The 23719-nt window shown below is 49.0% G+C and overlaps 1 protein-coding gene across 1 annotated transcript in view; it reads left to right on the top strand.

Moving 5' to 3' along the window:
* Camkk2 (calcium/calmodulin dependent protein kinase kinase 2) overlaps positions 1 to 22750 on the top strand; it is a 46317-nt gene extending 23567 nt beyond the window's left edge. The window contains exons 6-17 of the mRNA XM_051176615.1: positions 1769 to 1902; positions 4465 to 4501; positions 5975 to 5996; positions 6132 to 6220; positions 6549 to 6748; positions 7379 to 7432; positions 9503 to 9576; positions 9679 to 9766; positions 11189 to 11317; positions 16288 to 16388; positions 16836 to 16878; positions 19742 to 22750. Coding sequence (XP_051032572.1) covers positions 1769 to 1902; positions 4465 to 4501; positions 5975 to 5996; positions 6132 to 6220; positions 6549 to 6748; positions 7379 to 7432; positions 9503 to 9576; positions 9679 to 9766; positions 11189 to 11317; positions 16288 to 16388; positions 16836 to 16878; positions 19742 to 19912 — 1142 coding nt within the window. The 3' untranslated portion in view covers positions 19913 to 22750. The remainder of the gene's footprint in view (positions 1 to 1768; positions 1903 to 4464; positions 4502 to 5974; positions 5997 to 6131; positions 6221 to 6548; positions 6749 to 7378; positions 7433 to 9502; positions 9577 to 9678; positions 9767 to 11188; positions 11318 to 16287; positions 16389 to 16835; positions 16879 to 19741) is intronic.
* Positions 22751 to 23719: the final 969 nt, after the last annotated feature.

Below are 23719 nucleotides of genomic sequence, written 5' to 3'. Positions count from 1 at the left end.
GATGGCATATGCCTTTAATCCTAGCACTCAGGAGGCAAAGGCAGGCAGATCTCTGTGAGTTCGAGACCAGCCTGGTCTACAAGAGCTAGTTCCAGGACAGCCTCCAAAGCCACAGAGAAACCCTATCTTAAAAAACCAAGAGAAAAAAAAAAAAAAAAAAAAAAAAAAAAAGAAAAGAAAAGAAAAAGAAAACCGGCTGAGTGGTTGTCACACATGCTTTTAATCCCAGCACTCATGAGACAGAGGCAGGAGGATCTCTCTGAATTTGAGGCCAGCCTGGTCTACAGAGTGAGTTCTAGGACAACCAGGACTACACAAAGAAACCCTGTTTCAAAACACCAACCAACAAACCAAACAAACAAAACCCCACACATTTAAAATGTTGAATTTTTTAAGCAGTTAAATATGGGGCCTGAAGTCATAGTGCACTTGTTTAAGCCCATCACATGGCAAAAGTAGGTGGATCTGTGAATTCAAGGCTAGCCTGGTCTCCATAAACTTCAGGAGAGCAAGACTTGCCTCAAAAATAAATAAATAAAATAGTACCAGGAGTTGGGGCGACGGCTCAGTGGATAAAGAGCTTGCCTTGTAAGTGTTAAGATAGAGTTCAGATGCCCAGAACCCACATAAAGCTGGGCTGCAGTCACCTGTAATCCCAGCTACCACCGCGTCTAGCCCTGGCTTTTGTCTTTGACACAGGCTGACTTCAAGCTGTGGTTCCTCGTGCTCAGCCTCACTCCTGCCTCCTTTCCAGGCCGAGGCTTACCTCAGGGCCCTTCCTTGCACACCCTTTCCAGCACCTGAACCTGTGCTGTATGTTTTCCTTGCCCTGGCTTGATCACAGTGTCACTCTGCTCTGCTTATCACCCTTCCAGGCCTCCTCACACGGGATGTGTGACACTGCAGTTCTGACATTTGTCTATTCACATTCTTACAACTCTCTCTGAGTAACACTCCGTCCTGCCATAGTCCTCTCGTCTTTTTCTCTCATTGACTCCTTTCTTTGTTTCTCCTCCCTGGCCTTCTTGTACATCTGGACCATTTCCTGCATCAAGGAGAGAAATAATGTTTTTATCTGCATACACTGAGCCCCAAAGGGAAGTTACTGATTTATATGAGGGTTTGTTGTTTGTTTGTTTGTTTATTTATTTCAAAATAGGGTTTCTCTGTAGCTTTGTAGCCTGTCCTGGAACTCGCTGTGTAGACCAGGCTGGCCTCAAACTCACATAGATCTGTCTGTCTCTGCCTTCTAAGCCCTGGGATTAAAGGTGTGGGCCACCACTGCCCAGCTGTTTATTTTGCTTTGAGATAGTATCTGAGATTGGCCTTATACTTTCTATGTATGTAGTCAAGGGTGAACTTCTAATCTTCCTTCTCCCTCCCTCATGCTAAGATTTCAGGGGTGCATCCCCACACTCTGTTTTATGCTGTACTGGGGGTCCATCCCGGGACTTGGTGTGTGCTAGGCAGGTGCTCTACTCACTAAGCTAAACCCGCAATCCCTTTCCTGGGATGTTGAGAACATTGATACATCTGAGCCAGACCAGTGTCCCCAGTGAGCCTCGGTCACTTTGGGTTGGGCATTGTGACAGGAAAAGGGGATTGACTGGGAGAACAGGAGGGCTGGGGACACCCACCTCCCTGATTTCCAGGAGTGGGGGAAGCGTGAAGAGAGGGCTGCTCCCAGCTCCCAGAAGTCCTTTGACCTTTGCCCCATTAGCAGCTGCCCTCTGCAGAAAGTCTCTGCCTAACTCTGTGCTTCCTGCAGGTCGTCCCCCACCCCGAGGGACTCGCCCAGCTCCAGGGGGCTGCATCCAGCCCAGAGGCCCCATCGAGCAGGTGTACCAGGAAATCGCCATCCTCAAGAAGCTGGACCACCCCAATGTGGTGAAGCTGGTGGAGGTGAGAAGGGAGGAGGGGGGGTGAGGCTGATGGTCTAGCCCCGGCTTTGTTAACATTTAAACACTTAACTGCTAAGACCCCTAGAGAGTCAAGTCACAGTACACATCTGCCTCACAGCTGAGGGCCTTGTTGCCTCACAAGCCCTCACATTCTTCATGTTCCTGTAACTGCTCAAGACTGCTTATTGCTCCCATTTTACAGATGCAAAAGTTGAGGCTGAGAGTTCCGAGGCTTGCCCTTTACCTACTTCTTTTTCTTTGAAGCTGGCAGTCTTTCTACTATACACGAAGGTAGATGGAACATAGAAGTAGCTACACATGCTTGCTTGTGCTGCAGCACCATATACTAAGAAAAAAATTGGAATGCTATACAGATTAGCATGACCTCTGTACAAGGATGATAATGCAAAATCATGAAGAAGAAGGAGAAGGAGGAGGAGGAGGAGAAGAAAAGTAGCTACACATACAACCAGCTCAGAGGGCAGAGGCACTTGATGCTGCATGATCTGAGTTCGATCCTCAGGAGGGGAACTAACTCCACAGAGTTGTCCTCTGACTTCCACATGTGCACTGTGGTGGTATAAACACACACAAGATAGTAACAGCAACAACGATAATAATTTAAACAAAACAACAGTGGTGCACGCTTAAAGGCAAGAGGGAGTCAGGTCTCTGTGACTTTGATATAGTAGATATAATGAATTCCAGGCCAGCCAGGGCCTGTCTTCCTGCCTGGCTATTCTGGCAACTGTCCAGTCAGTGTTTATTCATCTACCAACAAGAGAAGCGTGTGTATACAGAAGGATGTCCCCATCACTGGGCTATAAGCACGTGCCACCGTGCTTCACTTAAAAAATCATCTATTTTATTTTTAATTATGTATGTGTGATGGGGTATGTGCATGTACCTGCTGACGCCAGAGGTGTCAGGTCCCCTGGAACTGGAATTAGAGGTGGTTGTGAACGGTATGGTTTGAGTGCTGGGAACGGATCGCTGTCCTCTGCAAGAGCGGTAGGTGCTCTTAACCCCGAGTCATCTCTCTAGCCCTCACCAGCTTTCTTACATGGGCTCTGGGGACTAAAGTCCTTGTGTTTGTAAGGCAGGCACTTTACTGAGTCCTCTGCTCTTTGAAACAAGCAAACCAACAAAACAAAACAAAAGAAATGAAAAAACAATGTTTTTATACTTTTGCTACTGGTGGTTGTTGTTGCTGCTGCTGCTTTTTTTTTTCTTTTTCTTTTTCTTTTTCTTTTTTGTTAACATTTGGCTTACTAAAAGGTATCTGGATTTTCTATCTGCTTTTGTGCCTTCTGGACATTGGATACAAGTAGAGAAGGAGTGGAAAAGGCCATTGTTGTCGTGGTCTTAAAGTAAAAATAGTTTTCATATGATGTCCCCTTGAAGGTGATTTGGGGACTCCCCCAGAGGCCCAGATCCAATCTGGAGCACCTCTGGCCCAGCTTGTCACCAACCTGGTAAAGGACGGTGTAGGCTATGGAAGGGGGCATGGAAGGCTGTGGAGATCTTTGAAGTGGCTGTAGCTATTTCCTGGTTAGCAAAGACAACAGAGGATATTTCAAGGAAAAGAACATCATATGTAAGGACTTTGAGCCTCGATATTTGGGGAACATATCCTTGCCTTTGGGATAGGGGGATATTGCCAATCCTTTCCTGGGGCCCATGGCTATAGAGCTCTAGGTGGACCCTGGGTCTGAGCTGCCCTTGAGATGGATTTCCCAGCTCTGTCTGCAGTCTTGTGCGTCTCGGGTGGCTGGGGAAGGTAGGCTGTGTGGAAGAGATAGGGGACTTAGTCTAACCACAGGGGTCTTGCCCATGCCTCTCCCCAAAAGAGAGAGTAGCTACAAGGTGTTACCCCCTTTCCTGACACCATGCTGCGATCCTGATCTCAATTCTCCAATGGCGGAGTTGGCTGTCTTAGCCAAAGCCCTGGCATGGTCTCAGGTTGCCCTGAGTCCTAGTGGGATCACTTTTCTCCCCAGTACCCCATGCATCTGACCTTTCCACCCAGCTCAGCAAGACCATACAGCCATTCTGTTTGTTTATGTATCAGGTATTTCTTGGGTACCTACTCTGTGCCTGGCACATATACATCATTACCAAGACAGTTTAGGTGGACACATTTGGGACCTGCTCATTGGACAGAGATAGGAACAGTCATGGAGACATGCCATGCTAATGTGGAGAGGTGTGGATCTGCTTCATGGAGGGGCTGTTTGAGTTCAAGTAGGGTTTAACTTTCACCCTGAAGCCAGGACATGTTTTTTAGGAGATGGGCTGCACTGGTATCTGAGGGTGGGGCATTTTTGGGGAGAGTCTACTCCTCCCTACTGTTTTTCAGGGTGTTCCAGACCTTGAGGACCAGCCTGGCCTGAGGACAAGTGAACTAGGCTATCCCACTCTGGGGATTTCTGTCTTCCTCCTTGACAAGAAGAAGGGTGGGAAGTGCACCTTCCGTGGGCACAGCATCTCACTCATGTACTTCCTCTCGCTCATGTTTGTTCTTTCTCTCCTTGCTCCTGTTGTTGGGCCGCTGTGCCATCAGGTCCTGGATGACCCCAATGAGGACCACCTGTACATGGGTAAGAGCGCTCCTCTTTGTCTGCACTGAGGTAGCTGCATTTGTCAATGCCTGGGTGTCCTCTCTGGATAGCTGTAGCCCTGGAGCCACCAAGCACAGGTTCCCCCACAGAAGCCCACACGCCTGGCTTAAAGCAGGGGGTGGGAGGGAGTTCTTGCTGGGACTTTCCACATCTGGATCTCCTATGTAGTCATTTGCAGCTCTTTATTGAGCACCTATGGTATATTCAAAACTGTCTCAGGCACTGAGGATAGTGTGATAAGAAAGAGGCCTTTCTTACAGCCGATACCCCAGCCGGGAAAGATAGTGTTGATAAATAAACCAGAATACTAGATTTCTTGTTTTGTTTTGTTTTGCTTTTGTTTTTCGAGACAGGGTTTCTCTGTATTGCTTTAGAGCCTGTCCTGGAACTAGCTGTGTAGACCAGGCTGGCCTTGAACTCACAGAGATCTGCCTGCGTCTGCCTCCCAAGTGCTGGAACTAAAGGCATGCACCATCAATGCCTGGCTTGAGAACATTATTTTAAGGGTAAATAGTTTGGGTGATGCTGGTACACACCCTGAATCTCAACACTTGGGAGGCAGAGACAGCCACATCTCTGAGTTCAAGGCCATCCTGGTTAGCAAGTTCTAAGCCAACTAGGGCTAAATAGCAAGACTACCATAAAGCAAAACAAGAAGTGGGAAGAAAGAGTGAGCTGTTCTCAGAGTATCCTCATGTAGTTCCTAGAGTGCACGGTGGGTGGTCCATAGCACCTATAACTGGGAGCCAGGGAACTATGGTGCAAGGGCACCTGCTTGCATGTACACAGACCCACATACACCTGTATTTAGAAATAATAAAAGTTAGCTGAAACTACGCTCAGAGTACTTATTTCCTTTCCCCCAGCTTTGTTTTCCTTCTGTACCCTTGACTCTGTGTGTGTGTGTGTGTGTGTGTGTGTGTGTGTGTGTGTGTGTCAGAGAGAGAGAGAGAGTACAAGCATGAGTACATACATGTTTGGTCATTCATTCCTGGGGCTCAAACCCAGGGCCTAATGTACTGTACCACTGGGCTATATCTCCAGCCTCCCTTTTGAGACAGGAACTCACTAAGTTGGCTTAGTCTAGTCTTGAACCCACTCTGTAGCCCAGGCTGACTTTGAATTTTTGACCCTCTTGCCTTAGCCTCCTGTGTAGTGGTGATTACAGGCCTGTACCACCAGGTACAGCTTTCCTTGGCTGTTTTGAGTTCTAGAAATAAAGTTCAGGTGTAGGGTCCCATGGCTATCAGGAGGTCCTTTGCCTCCTCAGCAGCACCTGGTAACACTGAGCAGCTTTGGTTCAGTAGACTGTGTGTGTCCTCAGCCCTCCCAGGATTCATTTCTGTGCTTGGACTGTCTTGAAGGGAGTCTAGAGGTCGGGTGGACGAGGAGGACGGAGGTGGAATTTCAGTGTCCCAATGTGACAGTTTTACCTCTTCCTCTTCCCTACAGTGTTTGAACTGGTCAACCAAGGGTGAGTATTGTCTCCCAGGGGCAATGCCCCAGTTCACCTGAAAGCTGAATGAGGAGAGCTGGGCTCTGAGGGGGAGAGTGGGCCAGGGCTAGCTGGATCTGCTTTACACCGTTGACACACATGTCAACCTTTTAGGCCTGTGATGGAAGTACCCACCCTAAAGCCACTTTCTGAAGACCAGGCCCGATTCTACTTCCAGGATCTGATCAAAGGCATTGAGTACTGTAAGCCATGCCCTTGGGGGAGGTGTTCACCTCTGGGACAGTTAGCATCTCAGGTAGTGGTGGGAAATGGAAACTATTTCATCTCGCTGCTGGGCAACTGTTTATAGGCTATGACAGGTGGTTCAAAATCGCTGTAGATGGTTGGTGTTTTGAGTATGGTATAATCATCCTTAAACACACTTTCCCCTTATCTCTCAGAGCATGTTTGGGGAGGGGATCTGGAGCTTGGGAGATGAGGCATCAGGGGCATGCTGGGATGAGTGGCCAAGTGGGGATTCTCACGGGGTTTTTCTGCCCCCTGTCTTCCGTTGGTGCCCTCTACATCTAGTACACTACCAGAAGATCATCCACCGGGACATCAAACCATCCAACCTCCTGGTGGGAGAAGATGGGCATATCAAGATAGCCGACTTCGGTGTGAGCAATGAGTTCAAGGGCAGCGATGCCTTGCTCTCTAACACTGTGGGCACACCTGCCTTCATGGCACCTGAGTCACTCTCAGAGACCCGCAAGATCTTCTCTGGGAAGGTAGGTGTGGATCTGCTGAGTTCTGTCTGTATCAGAGTCCTTTGGTTCAAAGTAGCAAAAATCCAATACAAAAGATGTACTGAGTCCATCAGGCATGTACTGATGAATGATACAGGAACTCAAACAAGGGTCGGTGTCTCCCAGACTGGTTTCCCTGCAGGTTGGTCAGGGACCAGGACTTCCAGGCTGCTTTCCATTAGGGAGTCAACTTCAGTAGCTGGACTTTCCTCTCTGAATGGCAACTGCAGAGGACCTGGGACCAGCCTCTGTGACTGGAGGCGTTGTGGTTCCAGTGGTTGTGCCAGTGTGTTATGTCCCAACCAAGGAGGCTAGGAGACAGGGTTTGCTTCAGCCCAAGCGTGTGGATTAAGAAAAGGTGGTTTAGCCCTTATTCCTAGCACTGTAGAGGCACAGGTAGGTAGATCTCTGTGCGTTCAAGGCCAGCCTGCAAAACAAGTTCTAGCATAACCAGAGGGGTTATTCAGAGAAATTCTGTCTTGAAAAATGAACAAACAAACAAAAGAAGAAGTAATAGTAGTAGTAGTGGTTCCCCAAGGAGGTTGGAGATTTAGTTGTTGGACCTGCAAACATAGATGATGTGCATCACACTAACCTCTCTTTTTCTTGCAGGCCTTGGATGTTTGGGCCATGGGTGTGACACTGTACTGCTTTGTCTTTGGCCAGGTAAGAGGATGGCATGTCCTATTTTATGACTGCTGTGGATGACTGGGTCCTTTGCTAAGGAGACAGTTCCTATTTGCAAATTGTACCTCTATAGCTGAATGAATAGCTAAAAAAGACTCTTTGTAATAGCCATACCTCTGATGACATTCTCATCTGCATAAAAAGTGTTTGAATGAAACAGAAAGATCAACAGAGACAGTGTGGAGATTCTAGATAGTTGATGGGTTTAGGGCAAGGACAACTAATACTCCACCTCTGTGTATTCCTGAGCCTGAGGCAGACATCACTAGTCAATCACTGCATTCTTTGCAGCTTTACTTAGTACTGGCTTGGCGATCTTTTCATCAGTGTTTATAGCCACTATTGCTGGATGGAATGGGAATCATAGTTCACAGGGCACTATTGATTTAGGGAGTGGTGTTTAAGTTCTTGCTGTGGTTCTTTTTTCTACTGTCTCAACGTTATTCATGTTCACAGGCACCTCTGCTTTTCTTGTGGCTTTTTTTTCTGAGACAGTTTCTCTGTATAGCTCCAACTGTCCTGGAAATCACTCTATAGATCAGGCTGACCTCAAACTCAGAGATCCCCCTGCCTCTGTCTCCTGGGTGCTGGGACTAAAGGAGTGTGCCACCACACCTGGCAAGCCAGCTCTTTTACTATAAAGTCTGGTTTGAGTGATAAAAGCATGGCTCCTTCCTGTTTGGAGCTTGTGCTCCTGTGGAGGAGATTTTAAGGATCTTGTTTCAAAACCAGGTGCAGACGGAGGCAGGTGATTTCTGAGTTCGAGGCCAGCCTGCTCTACAGAGTGAGTTCTGGGACAGCCAGGGCTGCACACACAAAAAAGCCCAGTCTCAAAAAACAAAGTCAAAAACAAAAAAGAAAGGAGGAAGAGGAGGAGGAAGAAGAAGAAGAATGTAGAAGCAAAGGAATTTTTGTTACTTTTAAAAAACTATTTCCTCTGAGTATATTTTAAGAAATTTTTTCTTGGAGCTAGTAAGATGGCCTATCAGTTAAGAGCACTGTCTGCTCCTGCAGAGGACGGAGGCTCAGTTCCCAGCTCCCCCATGACTGCTCACAATGAGCTGAAACTCCAGTTCCAAGGAATCTTACTCCTTCTTCTGGTCTTCAAGGGCACTGCGTCCAGGTGGTACATTCTCATGTCTGACATGAACAATTTTCACTCGACATAAAGTTGAGAGAATTCTATGGTGGAAACTCACAACCCTGCCACCTGGAATCTACCATTACGTTATCGTATCCATATATCTGTTTACCATCATGACTGCCCCCTTCAGCTGGCAATCCAACCCAAGGCCTTGTACATACAAAGCACCATTTGTACCCTGAGCTACACCCCCAGTTCAGTTCTTACGTTTCACAACCCCTGAGAAGAGAGAGCCAATTTCAGTTTTCATTAGTTCAGCAGATCTTTACTGTGCCAAGGACATTCTGAGAAAGAGCCAGCAGTCAGGAAGCTCTGAGGCCCCAGGGGAAAGGAGTTACCAGCAAATGACTGTAGTGACAGGGTTAGGTGCTCAGTTGGGGGCTGGTATGGTTGGCAAGAACGGGGTAGGTCTGCTGCAGGGAAGCCCAGGGAGGCCGCTCAGGTGGCTGTGGTCAGGGAGAACAAGCCATGCGGTTGACGATGGGGCGTTATCTCCAGGTGGAGGGCACCATGGATTGGATGTCTAGTCACAGTCTCCTGTGGGACCTGTGAGCCCAGGCTAAACTCTCATAATCATACACACACGCACGCATACCTGTATCAGTCTTAGCTTCTTTATTGCTCTCTGGGTAGGTGTGTGGGGAAGTGTTTGCTTTTGTGTCAGTAACTGAAGCTCAGCAAAAAAGCAGGCCAGTGGTGCATTTGGTGAGGGCTGGAGACCAGCGAGACGTTCCTGATCCTTCACGGGTTTGGGAACGGAGTGAAGGGCAATGGTTCCTGCTTCCTCTCTAGCCTGGGCCACTGCTGTTCACTTCTCTGCTGTGGTCCCTGAGGACCAGCACAGATGGCCTCTGAAGGATACAGGTGGAAGCCACTGACCACCATCCTTCCTGGCCTCTCTGCAGTGCCCTTTCATGGATGAGCGAATCATGTGTTTGCACAGTAAGATCAAGAGCCAGGCCCTGGAGTTTCCAGACCAGTGAGTAGAGCCTGTCTGTCCATCCTCACCTCCTTCTGATTCCTTAGCAGTCAGTGTCCTGAGTTTTCTGTGACCTACCCATGATGTGTCTCCATTCCCCAGGCCTGATATAGCCGAAGACTTGAAAGATCTGATCACCCGAATGCTGGACAAAAACCCAGAGTCCAGGATTGTGGTGCCCGAAATCAAGGTACTTGATTGCTGCTGGCCAAGAAAGCTAGTACTTGAGGCCTGTGGCCTGTGCTTGGAAATGTTTGGCTCAGCCGTGTCCACAGCACCGTACCCTCCTGGCATTGCTGCCTTCCCATGTCCTGGAGCCTCTGGGCTGCTGGGTGCTGGCGGGAGCAGGGAGGAGTGTTGATGCTTGTGCCTGCTGTGGGAGCTGTGACTGACCAGCTGGGCTGCCTGCGCTTCTCCCGTTAGCTTGTGATGGTGGTGTCCACCCTCAGAGAGTGATCTGTGGCCTCCGTGACTCCATGTTCCGGCTGCTGAACCTTAAGTCCTTCCTTTGGCCCCACCAAAGATGGGCCAGTCCCTTCGAGGGACTGCAGAGAGGGTGGGAGGAAGTTAGTGGGCAGTTCAGCCTCTGCCTGCTGAGTTCTCCCCTGTGGTAGAGGCCTTGTCCACCACTGCTCACTCCCCTGTCAATGCCAAGTACACACATCTGGACCTTAAAAATCAAAGCTCAAGATGGGCTGGGGATGTCACTCGGTTGGTAGGCCGGTTGACTGGTGTTCACGAAGTCCTGGTTCTGTTTGTAGTACCGTATGAATTAGACATGGTCATGCACGCCTGTAATCACAGCATGGGGTGGTGTGGGGTCATCCTCGGCTACATAGTGAGTTAGAGGCCAGCCTGAGGTCCGTGACTCCATGTCTTTAACAAGAAAGAAAGACATCTCAAGATAAGCTCCAGGGCCTCTGAGACACCTGGCTCGCTTGAACTGGAAGGGTGTCTTTAGGAGGGTTCAAAAGTTGAGCCGGTGGTGCACACCTTTAAACCCAGCACTTGGGAGGCAGAGGCAGGTGGATCTCCATGAGTTCAAGCCAGCCTGGTCTACAAAGCAAATTCCAGGACAGCTAGGACTGTACACAGAGAAACTCTGTCTCAAAAAAAAAAAAAAAAAAAAAAAAAAAAAAAGTCACAGATGAGGACTTGGACCCCGAAGAGGGGTCCTGGATTCTCTTCAGAATATGCTCTTCCATCTGGCCCCTCCACAACTCCTTATGTCTTGTTCTATGGGGTGGGAAAATGCACTTGTTCAGCGCACAGCCTCTGTTGTCAGGGAGAGTTGGTGGGGACCAGTGGGCGCTCCTGGGGCAGCTGGGCAAGGCTGATGCCAAATTCTGGTTGTTCCTGCCATAACCAGGGGCCAGCTGAGAATTTCCTCCACACGCCTCACAGCCTGCAGCACCTCCCATCCTCTGTCTCCTCTTGTTCTCCTCTCCCATCTCTCTCACTCTGCCTCCTTGCCTGGATCACTGGCTCTCCTGCATGCCTGACCCAGGCCCTGGCCTCTCCTTCCTGCATGCCCTTCTTGGCACTGCTCACTGGCAGGGCCTTGTGGGAACCAGTGGCGCCTGTCCCTCACCCCTCCTGTCATTCGTTGAAGCTGCACCCTTGGGTCACGAGGCACGGGGCCGAGCCATTGCCATCGGAGGACGAGAACTGCACACTGGTCGAGGTGACTGAAGAGGAGGTCGAGAACTCAGTCAAACACATTCCCAGCCTGGCGACTGTGGTAAGGCCGGAAGGTCCACTGACCAAGAGCAGGAACGGAGAGAGCCCGAGGCAAGGCTAGTGAGGGCAGGGCGGGTTACACGCCCCTTGCCTGGGAAGCAAGCAGTTGTGAGACCTGAGACCCCAGTGGGAGTTACTCCGACTCAGCCTCTCGTTGGGCCAGGTAGCCCAGGGGCTCCCAGAGTTCTAAGGAGATAGGTAGCCCCCTGCAGGCATCATGCTGTTCTTCTAGAATTCCTGCTTTCAAAGCATGTTAGGGGAGAGGAGCTGGGAAGATGAGGACAGCCAGACCAGAGTCAGCAGTGGGCCTGAGCCTCAGCGTCCAAGGCAGGGTTCTCAGCTGATGAGGGACTCGAGAGCTAGCTTGGCTGGCATGTCTCACATCCACCACGTGGGTGTTTCTCAGAGCCAGGGGCTCCTACGCACACTGCAGAGAGTTCTTCCCGATCTTGGGTCACAGGGTTTCACTGGGGAAACACTGGGCTCCTTTTTGTGGCCTTGAATCTGGGTCGTGGCTCAGGGAGAAGGAAGCTGAAGGAGTCGTCTTCAAGCCTCAACTTGGAGACTGTAAGAACCACCCATTGCCAGCTGTCTAGGAGGGTGTCTGACTCCAGGAGGGAGATGGGAGGCCCAGGGGCACAGTTTCTGAGCATCCACAGACTTCTCAGGAGCCCAGGTTATATTTGGCCAGCCCCAGCCCAGCCCAGCCTAGCCCCAGCAGACAATCAGGGCCTGGTCTCTACGAAGCCGGCACCAGCCTCAAGAGTCTCTTCGGGAGTCTGGGAATTGGCCCCTGCTCTTTTTGCTTGCCTGTTCTCTCTTGCTTACTCCACGCTGTTACTTGTCTCCTTCAGAACCTGAGTGCCAGGGCTGGCACTCATTCATGTTTCTTCTTCTCCCAGCTGGGGCTCTGCATGACCTCTGCTCTCCCAGACTCAGCCACACCCACTCACCTTTCCTAGTCCACTCTTCACCCACTCACCCCGTTCTCTGCCTGTGTGGGAGAGGAAGCTGGGTCTGACCTTGGGCCGCTGTGAGTGGTTCTGTTCCCCTTGAACACTCTTGCGGGAAAGCATCTGGCCTGGGTGTCTGGAATAGGTATTTGTCATTGGAGAAATGTTTCTTGAACCAATTGGTTTCTCAGGGAAGGAAACAGCCATGAGCACAGCCCACATGTTCTTTGCCTTCACTGGGAGGCAGATGGTCATGCCAAGGAGTACATGTCTGGTGTAATAGAGAGGCTGAAGGGCATGTATCTGATGGAGGGACACAGGCCCAATGGTGGGTCAAAGGGGGCTTCCCTTAATGTTTAAAGGGTCTGGAGATGACCCAGTGATTAAGAGCAACTGCCAAGAGGGAGCAGAGGGGTAGACAGTTGAGTGAGAAGAACAGTACAGGCAATATCAAACAAGAAACTTGCAGAGGGGCTGGAGAGATGGCTCAGCAGTTAAGAGCACCGGCTGCTCTTCCAGAGGACCTGGTTCAAGTCCCAGCACCCACGTGGTAGCTCACAGCTGTCATAACTCCAGTTCCAGCAGATCCAGAACCTGCAGGCAAAACACCAGTGTGCATAAAATAAGAATAAATAAATTAAAAAAAAAAAGATGGACCTGGAGAGCAACCTTCCCATGGGATGAGGGGCCAGTGCAGGGTGCAGGAGGAGAGGCTGACAGACAGGAAACCCAGGGCATAACACTTACCAGAGCCCAGTGGAACCCTGCATCGGTGTGGCCTTTTGTGTCTGGCTTTCACTAGGGTCACATTTCCAAGACTCACCCCTGCAGTAGCTGTACGGGTGCGTGCTCCATCCCTTTGGTGACTTATACAGATGCGCTGCGACTTTTACATTTTCCAGATGATGGACATTTGAGCATTTCTACCTTTGCCCCTTACATTTGAAGATTTTAAAAAATTCTCTGTATTTGTGTGTGCACACATTGAAGTCAGAAGAGGGAGCTGGAGTAGGAGGCATGCTCTCCATGTTGCACAAGCCCTGCAACCTAAGTTCAGATCCCCAGAACCTGTGTAAATTGTCAGACTAACCTCAGCACCCTTACAAGGAGAGGCGAGGCAGGGCAGGCAGGGGAATCAGCTGAAAATGCCTTGCCAGCTCCCCTGGCATGCTCAGCAGTGAACAGCTAGAGAGAGACCCTCGCTCAAACAAGGTGGAAGGCGAGACCGAACCGCAGGGGTGGTCCTCTACCTCCGCACATGTGCACCCCCACACACCGCAAATGAAAGGTCTGAAAACGATTTTAGGGGCTGGAAAGATGGCTCAGCCATCCACACCCACGTGGCGGCTCTCAGCTCTCAGTAGCTCCAGTCCCAGGGGATCCACTGCCCTTGTCTGGTCTCTGCAGGCAAAACATCTGTACATGTATTTAAAAAAAGACAGACTTGCTCTTGCAGAGGGCCCCAGCGCCCATGGGGCAGCTCACATCTGTCCATGACTTCATTTCCATGGGAACCGGCGCCCTCCTCTCACTTCCAGGCATGAACACTGTGCACATACATCTGCAGGTGCAGTTTCTCTGTGTCTTGGCAGCAGCTCCCAAATAACCACTCAAGAGACTTATTTATTATTAATTACAAATGCTTGGCCAATAGCTCAGGCTATTACTAGCTAACTCTTATATTTAAATTAACGCATATTCTTTATCTATCCTCTGCTACGTGGTGGTACTTTTACTTATTTATTTTTTGGTTTTCTGAGACGGCTTCTCTACGTAGCTTTAGAAGAGCCTATCCTGGAACTGGCTCTGTAGTCCAGGCTGGGCTCAGACTCACGAGATCCACCTGCCTTTGCCTCCTGTGTGCTGGGATTACAGGTGGTGCCTTCTTTCAACGTGGCTCATTCATCTCACTTCTCTCTGCATCTGCTCTCGGTTCCCAAGACTCTACCCTTCTCCCATCTTCTCTGCCCTGAAGATCCTGCCTAGCTATCAGCCAATCAGCTTTTTATTAACAATGAGAGCAACACATTTTCACAGTGTACAGGAGGATTATTCCATAACATTTCCCCTTTTTGTCTAATTAAAAAGGTTTTAATTTTAACATAGTAAAACTATATATAACAAAAACGGTTATCTAATAAGAATTACAGTGACAATAAATATCCCATCCATTTGTATTTGACAAAATTAGAGAGAATATCTATTATCTGTCTTTCTGAGTCTAAAGTTTTATACCTACTTTACTTTTTATCATAACTAAGGAAAAATGTAAGTTTAATTATTTACTCTAACTCCATTAAAAAACCCCAGAAGGGACATCTGGCTACCTGGACAAGTCACCCAGTTCTTTTGTAACGTTGGGGCAGCCAACCTTGGCCTACAGGCCTAGTATAGTGACAGACTTTTCTGAGAGGCAGGGAGTTTTGAAGGACTGTTTTACCTTGTCTTGGCAAAGTTTGGCAGTCACTTTTTTGTGTGTCCTGCTGGTCCAGTTTGTACAGTATACTGTTAGCAATTGAGGCAAAGGCAGTTTCTTTGCCCAAATGGCTAGCTTTGCCATTAAGAAAACAAACTCCATACAGAGTTTCTTTGATGCCCATTATATTCTCTGAAGTAGATTGGTGATGCCAGGAGCGGACATGAGTTTTCACTGTCATGAAAAGCCTTAGGTTATTAAACATTTTAAGTACTACATTCTGTAGGTCTTTGAAATGTTTGAAGACCATCTATCTAAATATATCTCTGTATGACCTTGAAAAACTACCTAACATGACTATAAGTTTGACTGTTATAGATCACTATTAATCTTTATTTCTTTTAAATGAGCTTAATTAGCATAATACCTTAAACAAGAGTAGAAACATACATATAGTATAACAAAATCTGCTTTAAATTTGTATCAGTAAACCAAAATTCATACAAATGTAAAATATTTTGAGATTAATATCTGCTTTTGGATTAAAGTAGATTCAATAATCTACCCTTTTATTTCATCATTTCTGTTAGCATATACCTTTTTTTCTTTTAGAAAAAGATTTTTGAATTTGACTCTTGCTTAGCTTTTTTTTTTTTTTTTTTTTTTTTTTTTTTTGACCAGTAACACACATACATGCAGGTAAAGTATTCATACACATAAAATAAAAAAAAAATTTAGAAACAATTAGATACAAAAGGCTAGCGAACAGTATGGCTCTACTTACAGGAAATGCCCAGAGTAGGTAAATCTATATGGACAGGAAGATTGGTGCCTGCTAAGGGCTGTGGTGGTTGGGGGCACGGGGAATGACTACTGACATATACAGGGTTACTCTTTAGGGTAATATAAATCTGAAACTGGATCAAGGTGACGTGAATATACCCAAAACCATTCGGTTGTATACAGTTGTTTCCACATCTGTAAACTCAACCAACCACCAATGGAAAATACACAAAAAAAAAGAAAACTGGGTAAACCTGACCAGTTGTTACTCCCTAACTGATTAGGTCCAGCTATTGACGAAGTTAGCTTGGGGTGGTTTAAAGTACACTGGGGAATGTGCAGACGTTATTTACAAATTCTGAACTTCCTGTAAGAGGCTTGAGCACCTGTAGGTTTTGGTATGTTTGGAGGTTCTGGACTCTTAATATGTTGAGTTTATCTTGTGTGAATTCAGCGTCAATTCTGAAAACATCATCTCTTCCCCAAGAATTATGATATAAATAGCTTGTTTCTTGTTGGAATGGAGCTGGGTGGTATCAGGTAACCCAGCAATGGCTCAGGGAACACATAGCCAGCTCTCTGGGAACACAGGGTCTTACTTAGGGCTGGATAGGCTGGAACTGGATCATGATAAGCCATGTCTGAGCCTGCAGCCAGGGGAGTGGTCTGCAGGAAGCTAGCTGCCCCCAGGCTCAGGATGGCTCTGGCTGGTGGCTCCTGGGTAGGAAGAGCCTGCAAGAGTCATGAGCCTTGGGAGCTGGCAGCAACCAGAGAGAAGAGGGTGGCCCAGCCATCACTGCCCTCTTCCTTCTCCCTCAGATCCTAGTGAAGACCATGATTCGGAAGCGCTCTTTTGGGAACCCATTTGAAGGCAGCCGGCGGGAGGAACGTTCCTTGTCAGCACCCGGAAACCTGCTCACGTAAGTGACCCTTCCTCTCTTCCAGTCCTGGGGCTGGGAGACTAAAGCTAGGCTTGGGCCATCCCAGGAGAGGCAGCTGGGAACTTCAGCAGGTCCCGGCTTTGCTCTTGTAGCCTCCTCACCCAAGCCAGCACCCATCTGTTGGCAGTGTACCCTGAAGTTCCTTCCACCTTCCTCTGAGGACCTACTCTTTCAGTGGGGGATTCTGGGTTGTAGCAATCTGTGGCCCCAGAAGCATGAGCGTTTTAGGGGCATTATGATGAATGAGTCATGTGGCCTCACTCTGGAACTCTCTGTGTGAACACAGGTCCATTCATCTGCTCAAAAAGACGACCCTGTTTCAGTCTCTGTGTGGCAGATGCAGGGGTCCACTGACTCCGGGGTATGTGGAGGGGCATCCCCAGGGTCCTTTCTCACTTCCCTTTTCCCTTCCTCTGGCAATTCCAGCAAAAAGCCAACCAGGGAATGGGAGCCCTTGTCTGAGCCCAAGGTAATGCCTGTCTGCCTGCCTGTGCCATCGCCTCCCCTCTGCTGGGACCTGGGGGCGGGCATCTGCATAACACGCGGGTGTCTCCGCCAGGCAGATGTGCCTTCAGCCTAAGCTGCTGTGCCTGGCTCACCGAGGGCCTCTGGGTTTACGACCAGGGGCATCCAGGAGCTTGGGTCCCATGGTGTGTCATGCATGTGGGCTGGGCTGCGGTGCATGGCGCTCCACCCGGAATGCCTGTTAACTCACCCAGGTCTTCAGGCCCAGTCAGATAGCTGCATACCCATGCACGTCAATGGCACTGAAGGTCTGTTGTGGCCCTGGGGCTGCGCTCTAAGTGTGCACACAGAGCACAGATCAGGCCTGCTGCACTCTGTTTGTCTTTACTAGGGCTCTCTCTACAGCTCTGGTGGGTTAAAACCTAGAACTAAGTCCTATTCTGTCTGTTGACCATAGCAGGAGCTGGGCTTTCTCCTCTCTGCCTGCATATCAAAGCCAGGGTTACCTACAGACTTCCAGGGCAGATGAACACATGTCCCTGTAAAGTTGTGTTGACCTGTTTGGTAACTCTGCTCCCCCCGAGGGCCTGTGTCAGGCTGATATCTCAGTGTCCTTCTCACTGACCCTGATGGGGCTGCCTGACTCTATTGGGAGCTCCTGTCAGCTACTTCTTTGTTAAAAATGGCTTTATTGGGTCCAGGGTGACCATTTAGTTGTTAAAGGTGTTTTCCACCCAAGTCTGAGGGCTAAGTTCAATCCCCCAGAACCTCTGTAAAATACCAGGTGAGGTAGTGTGAGTTTCCTGAGGAGGTGGTGACAGGCAGATGCCTAGACTCATTGTTTAATCAGCTTAGCTTAAAAAAAAAAAAAAAAAAAAAAAAAAAAATGAAGTTGATGGTACCTGAAGTTGACCTCTGGCTTCCATCCATATGTGAACACAGTAGCTTTATCGAAAGCTCGGGCTGGAGCTCTTGGGTTGTGCCTGCCTAGCATGCACATTAATTAACCCCTCATAGTTCGTCACTGTAAAGTGTAGTCACTTCTGCAGGCATCGGAACAATGTCAGCCCAGGAAGGAACCTTCCTCCTCTGAGCTATCTCCACTCACGTCGCTCAGTTTCCGGCATCCACTGATCCTGGAAATCTGTAGATTTGTCTATTCTGGAGGACTTTGGTAAACAGGATAGTATAGTGTGTGGCCTTCCATGTCTGGCTTCTTTCAGCAACACGTTTTCAAGGCTCATCATGCACGGGACAGCATGTATCAGCGCTTCGTCCCTTTCTGTACCTGGGAAGTGTTTAGGTGGATAGTGATGTTTGGGTCCTTCGGTGGGAGGTGTTTCTCTCTTGGCTGTCACAATGCTGTGAACATTTGTCTGTAAGTGGGGACTATTTTCTCTTACCTGGGAATTGGTTTATATGCGGCTGTTCATTGGCCACATGTGTCCCAGGAACCAGAGGCTCGTGTGATACAAGAGAACACCTGTTGTTTGGGAATGGCAGCTTTTGTGTTTTTTAGAGGACAGCCAAGGAGTTGTGTCCCAGTTAGCAGTGGGGACAGATGGCTGCCTTGTTCCCAGATGACCTGTAGCCCCATCTTTTTGTTGTGAAAAATGTAAGCCTTTGGTGGGCCTTCTCTTTTCTCTGTAGGAAGGCCTACCTAAACCAAGGCTGCCTCCTGGCTCTGAGCAAAGTCTGTTCTTTGTTTCTTGTTTGTTTGTTTTCTGTGAGATCAAAATGGCAAGATACCAGCAGACTAGGTCGCCACAGTGCAGCACTCACTCTCCTCTATTCTCAAGTCACGGACACAGCACAGGGCTGCCTGCCAGGGCTGGGAATTTGCAGGGCTGAGGCCTGTCTGCATCGAGAGTGCCTGCACCAGTCTGCAGGTTTGAGGGCAGGCATCTTTCCCAGGAACCTCACCTCTGAACATAAAAACAAAAGAGCAGATAGTGTAATCCCCAAACATAGTTGTTTCTTTCCTTGGGACACCACAGCTTACCTTCCCTAAGTAGGAACAGAGGCCCCTGTTTGGGTAGTGCGCAGAATCATTGTTGAGAGTTGGACAGTAGCCCTGAGTGGCAAGGCCAGTGGCTCTTCCTACAAAGGAGACTCTGTTTGAAAGAAGCCTGGGGCTGGGTCCCCTCCTTAGAGCTCCCCTTCTGTCAGCTGACGCTCCACCATGGCTGGCACACCAGGCAGGCCTAGTGGGGTATGAGGAGGGAGCGGGTGGTGAGAATGGGCTGGGTATGACAGGCTTTTCCTGAAGGTTCCATGTGCCAGGCCAGTTCATACAGGCCCTGCCACTATCCCAGGGGCTCACTGTGGAATGACTGAGGAAAAGTGTCACAGTATCTGCCCTGTACACCCTTCTAGCCTAGAGGGTAAAGATGATAGACTCTAGGGAGCACACCCCCTGTAGGACCCTGTGAGGGTTTGGGGTGTTCCATAAGTTTGGTACCTGTTTTATAGTTCCTTGCTCTTTGGAGTATATCTTACTCCTCCATTTACAGGGAGGCAAAGTTGGCTTTGAAATCAAGTGAGGGACTGGAGAGATGGCTCAGTGGTAAAGAGCACTGTCTGCTTTCCCAGAGGACCCTGGTTCAAATCCCAGCACCCACATGGCAGCTTATAACTGTCTGGTTCCAGTTCCCGGAGACCTGACACCCATGGCAAAACGCCAAAGCACATAACACGAAAAGAAGTAAATAAAGAAAAAAGTCTCTATGTGAACCAGTAGAAGTGGGAACACATCCGAAAGAGCAGATGTGACACACGGGGACAGAGGCATGCAAAGGTGGGAGACTGGCCAGGGCTCCGCCATCATTTCTCCAAGCCTTAACGCTGATTTTCTGTTCGGTGAGCAGGAAACAAGGCAGCGAAGACAGCCTCCGGGGCCCCGAGCCAGCCCCTGTGGGGGAGGAGGAAGTGCTCTTGTGAAAGGCGGTCCCTGCGTGCAAAGTTGGGGAGCTCCGGCCCCCGGCTCCCCACCACGCATGCCTCCACCACAGCCTGAGGAGGCAATGGAACCGGAGTAACTGCCTGGACCACCCGACCTCGCATGCCTGGCTGTATGGCCCTGCACGGGGCTGCTGCACCCTGCCCTGCGTTTCCATAGCAGCATGTCCTACGGAAACCAAGCACGTGTGTAGAGCCTTGACGGTCATCTCTGGTTATCTGCGGTTTTGGTGTGTGTGTATGTGGTTTTTCTTTTTTCTTTTCGTTTGTTGTCTAAGGGGACAAAGGAAAAAAAAAAAAAAAAAGGACTTGACTCCATGACGTCGACTTTGGCTGCTGGCTGGCCGGACCGGCGGGTGTGAGGAGTTGCAAACCAAGACCAACATGCATTTTGGGACAATTGCTTTTTAAAACATTTTTATGCCAAAAAACAACAAAACAAAACACCATCATTCTGAATTCAGAACCATGTCAGATGTACCAAGTGAATGTGTGTGGGACTTCAGCAGTGTGGAGAATCAAGTCGGGAAATTCCTGCTGGCTGGAGCTACACTTGAGAGGGAGTGGCAAGTTCAGTATGACCCATATAAACCTGAAGCTGGGACACCTTCCAGAATCACGGAAGAACAGGGCTAGCCCTCAGTGGTTGCAGGGAACTTGGAAGTAATTTATTTGTAATGAGGACTTTTTTAATGTTTTGTTTTGTTTTTTTCCCCAGTGGATAAAATTTTGGTCAGGAAAACTTAAAAGGGCTTGCAGTTGAAATGCTTGAGGGGCATTTCGCCACTGGGAAAGACATTCAACAGTTGTGGTGGCAAAGGCTTGTCTGGAGAAAGGAACACGTTTCTTCATGTTAACTGGGGCTGCCATCAGCTAAGCTAATTCTCTTTGTAAATTGGCAAAAACTTCAGGGTGAGAGCCTCCACTTTCACATACATTACATGGCTGAAGACTGGGCAGATGTCCCTGAGTCCCTAACTAGCCTGGACTCTGGGGAAACTGAGAAGTTACATATTGAAGCTTCCATCACACCATTGTGTGTGCGTGTGCGGTGGGGACTGAGCTGATGAAACCTGTGCCTGTATAGTAGCAGCTTTTGCTTGTCTCTAACCTGTGCACTCTACAGACTGTAAGGCTTCTTCCTCCTGAGTGCTGACTGGTTGATAAGCCAATGAAACGTCACTGTCCCGAGGGCCACTTTCCTGTGGGCTGTAAGGTACTGCCACTCGGTTTAGGCACGGATGGCTCTCCTTAGGATCAAGGCTTTATCGTGATCCACACAGTGACATCAGGGTGTCATTGTAGAGAAAAGTGACATTCCTCAGGGCAAAGGACCTTTTTATTTTTATTTCATTTTATTTTATTTTTTGTTGCTAGGGGCCTAGAGAGCAAATGTGGACCTTTTTGACTTCCAGCCAATATTGGAAGTTTAGTAGAGGTTTAGGTGTGAGTGTCCAAGGCCACAGAGGAAAACATGACATTTAAGGGGGCTTCCAGACTCCATTTCCAGTGCTTTGGAGTGATCTGTAATGACTGTCTTGTCAGTATTGGGGCTCAGAAGACTGCTTCCTGCTAGTCTCTGTCTGGTGAGCCTCCGTGCAGGGTCTTCCTTACAGAGGTGGCAGTCAGGCTGTTCCCCTCTGCCTGGTCACATGCAGAGTCTAGGCATCCCTGGCTTCCATAGGCTGTTAAGCGCTTGACTGTAGTTTTGCCAGACTTCTCTTGCTGTCACATAAGCTAATTAGAATTAGGGCATAGACCCAGCATGTGCGAGAGGGGGCCTCTCGCCTGCTTATGTCGTTTTCCCACTTTTAGATTTGAGGAGCAAGAACCAGTAGCTCTAGCCCTTGTGGCCACAGATGTGGTCCTGAGGCTCAGTCCCAGTCGGTCGGCCCGGACCCTGGCATGACCGAGAGGCCCGCCCAAGGAGGGCAGGCATTGTGCAGAGCTCTGCAGAACTCTTCTTGTGTTTACACAGCCCTACCGGGCAATGCCCTTTCTCCCTACCCTAGAACTTTCCATCCAAGATGTCTGAAGTGGATTGCCAGTGATCAGGCAGCACCTGGGGTTGAGAGGTCCACGTGGGCAACTTTTTTCTTAAACAACGAAACACCAAAGAAAGCTGCGGAAAGGAGCGACCCCCTCTCCCATCCTGCCGTGGAAAGTGTAAGAGGTCCCGCCATGACTAGAGCATTAGAGCACAACACTGTTTCCAAAAGCGTTGCCAGCCAGGCTGCCTCTGCAGCTCTTCTGTGTGGGCAGATGGGATGCCCATAGTTCCTTCCATGCTGGTTCACCCAGGATTAATGGGTAGGCGAACTTGGCCCATACCTACAGCCTTGAAGAAAGCACAAGCCCCCCCATCTTCTGACTCCCCCATACATCCCACAGACTACCCGTGACCCCCAGACACCTTACAGAGCCCCTTGTTGTAACTTGGGGCTTCAGAGGTCACCTCTCTACTGGTCTGGCCTTTCCATGGGACAGAGCTCTTATCCCCAGACCTTCCTAGAATCAGGGGAAATGTCGTTACAAGTTGAGACACTGGGTTAGGCCCTTGGCCCTCGCCCTTCTTCCCGAGGGGAGGGCGTACTTTACATTACCAATGCAGAACCAGAGCCTCCATTTGCTCCCAAGGTGCTAGGGGAGAGTGCTGGTTCCCTCTTCTCCAGCCTCATGGGCCCAGCTTCGTGGGACTTTGGACTTTTCTATTTGGTGACCGATGCCCTCTGCTTCTGTTTTATTGTCCCTGATCCTCTCTACTATGCATTTTCCTTTTATCAGGTGTACAGAGTTAAATACTGTGTATTTATCACTTACAAGTACATGAACTGAAAAGATAAGCTTGCGGTTGTTTTCCCACAGGTGATTAAGCTTCTCTGTAAACTTGAAATAAACAGACAGCAAAATGGTGCAAAGCCCAGGCCTCCTGGGGGTTTTCTGTTGGTAGCTGTCCTTTTGTTATGTGTCTAATGATGTTGGTAGTCCTTCCCTTAGGCTGACAGCAAGTCAGATGCCCAGTGACAGTAAATGCAGCTGGCAGATCCCCTGATTAGGCATGTCCCAGGGTGTCACAATTCAGCATTATTCTGAGACTAGCCGTGTGCACAGTTCTTAGAAGCAGAGCCGAATTCATATTCCTGGGTCCCATGTAAACTGCTCCCAGGTGAGCCACCCGCAGGTTGAAGTATGAAGGTAAGGGTAGGATTCTGGGAAGTTGGACAGGTGAGTAGCTGGGAGTAGTTTTCATCCTGTGGCTGGCTGGACATTGTTTTCCTGGCTTTGAACTTCACTTTGAAAAAAGTTCCATCCCATGCTACAGAAATATGGGCTATTGTCATGTGTGGCACACATGCCTGTAATACCCACACTTGGGTGGCTGAGAAAGGAAGATTCAAAGTTCAAGGCCAATCTGGGCTGCATAGTGAGGGTCTATCTAAAAGTGAGGAATAGAGGCTCTTGAGTCAAGAGGAAGTTCTTGTCCAAAAAACACCACTGAGAACATGAGACTTGCTTCGGGGAGTCCTGGAAGCCCACGCATGCATGTGAGGTTGAAGGATCCTGTTACCAGCTCCCACTGAAGAGGTAGCGACAGTGTGTGCCAGTGGATAGAGACACAGCTGGATGCCAGATGACCCAGGTGAGTGGAATAAACTGTCCCAAACATCCACCCTCCAACCCTACCCTGAGAAGCTGCCGTCCCCTTTGTCATCGCTCTGTAGCCTTTGTGATAGTGCACAAAGCATTTGTTTTAGTCTCAGGGTATTGCTGGAGCAGCGTGACCAAAGTTTCCTCATTTGCAAATAGAAATTCCCCAGATTTCTGGAGGCAGGGAACCCCACGATCACCTTTGCAGGAGATTCTGGGTCTAGTGAGGGCTGCTGTCT

The sequence above is a fragment of the Phodopus roborovskii genome, unplaced genomic scaffold (assembly GCF_943737965.1).
Source record: "Phodopus roborovskii unplaced genomic scaffold, PHOROB, whole genome shotgun sequence".
Classification (NCBI taxonomy): domain Eukaryota; kingdom Metazoa; phylum Chordata; class Mammalia; order Rodentia; family Cricetidae; genus Phodopus; species Phodopus roborovskii.
Note: the sequence above shows the minus strand (reverse complement) of the source record. Positions and strands in the feature narration are given on the sequence as shown.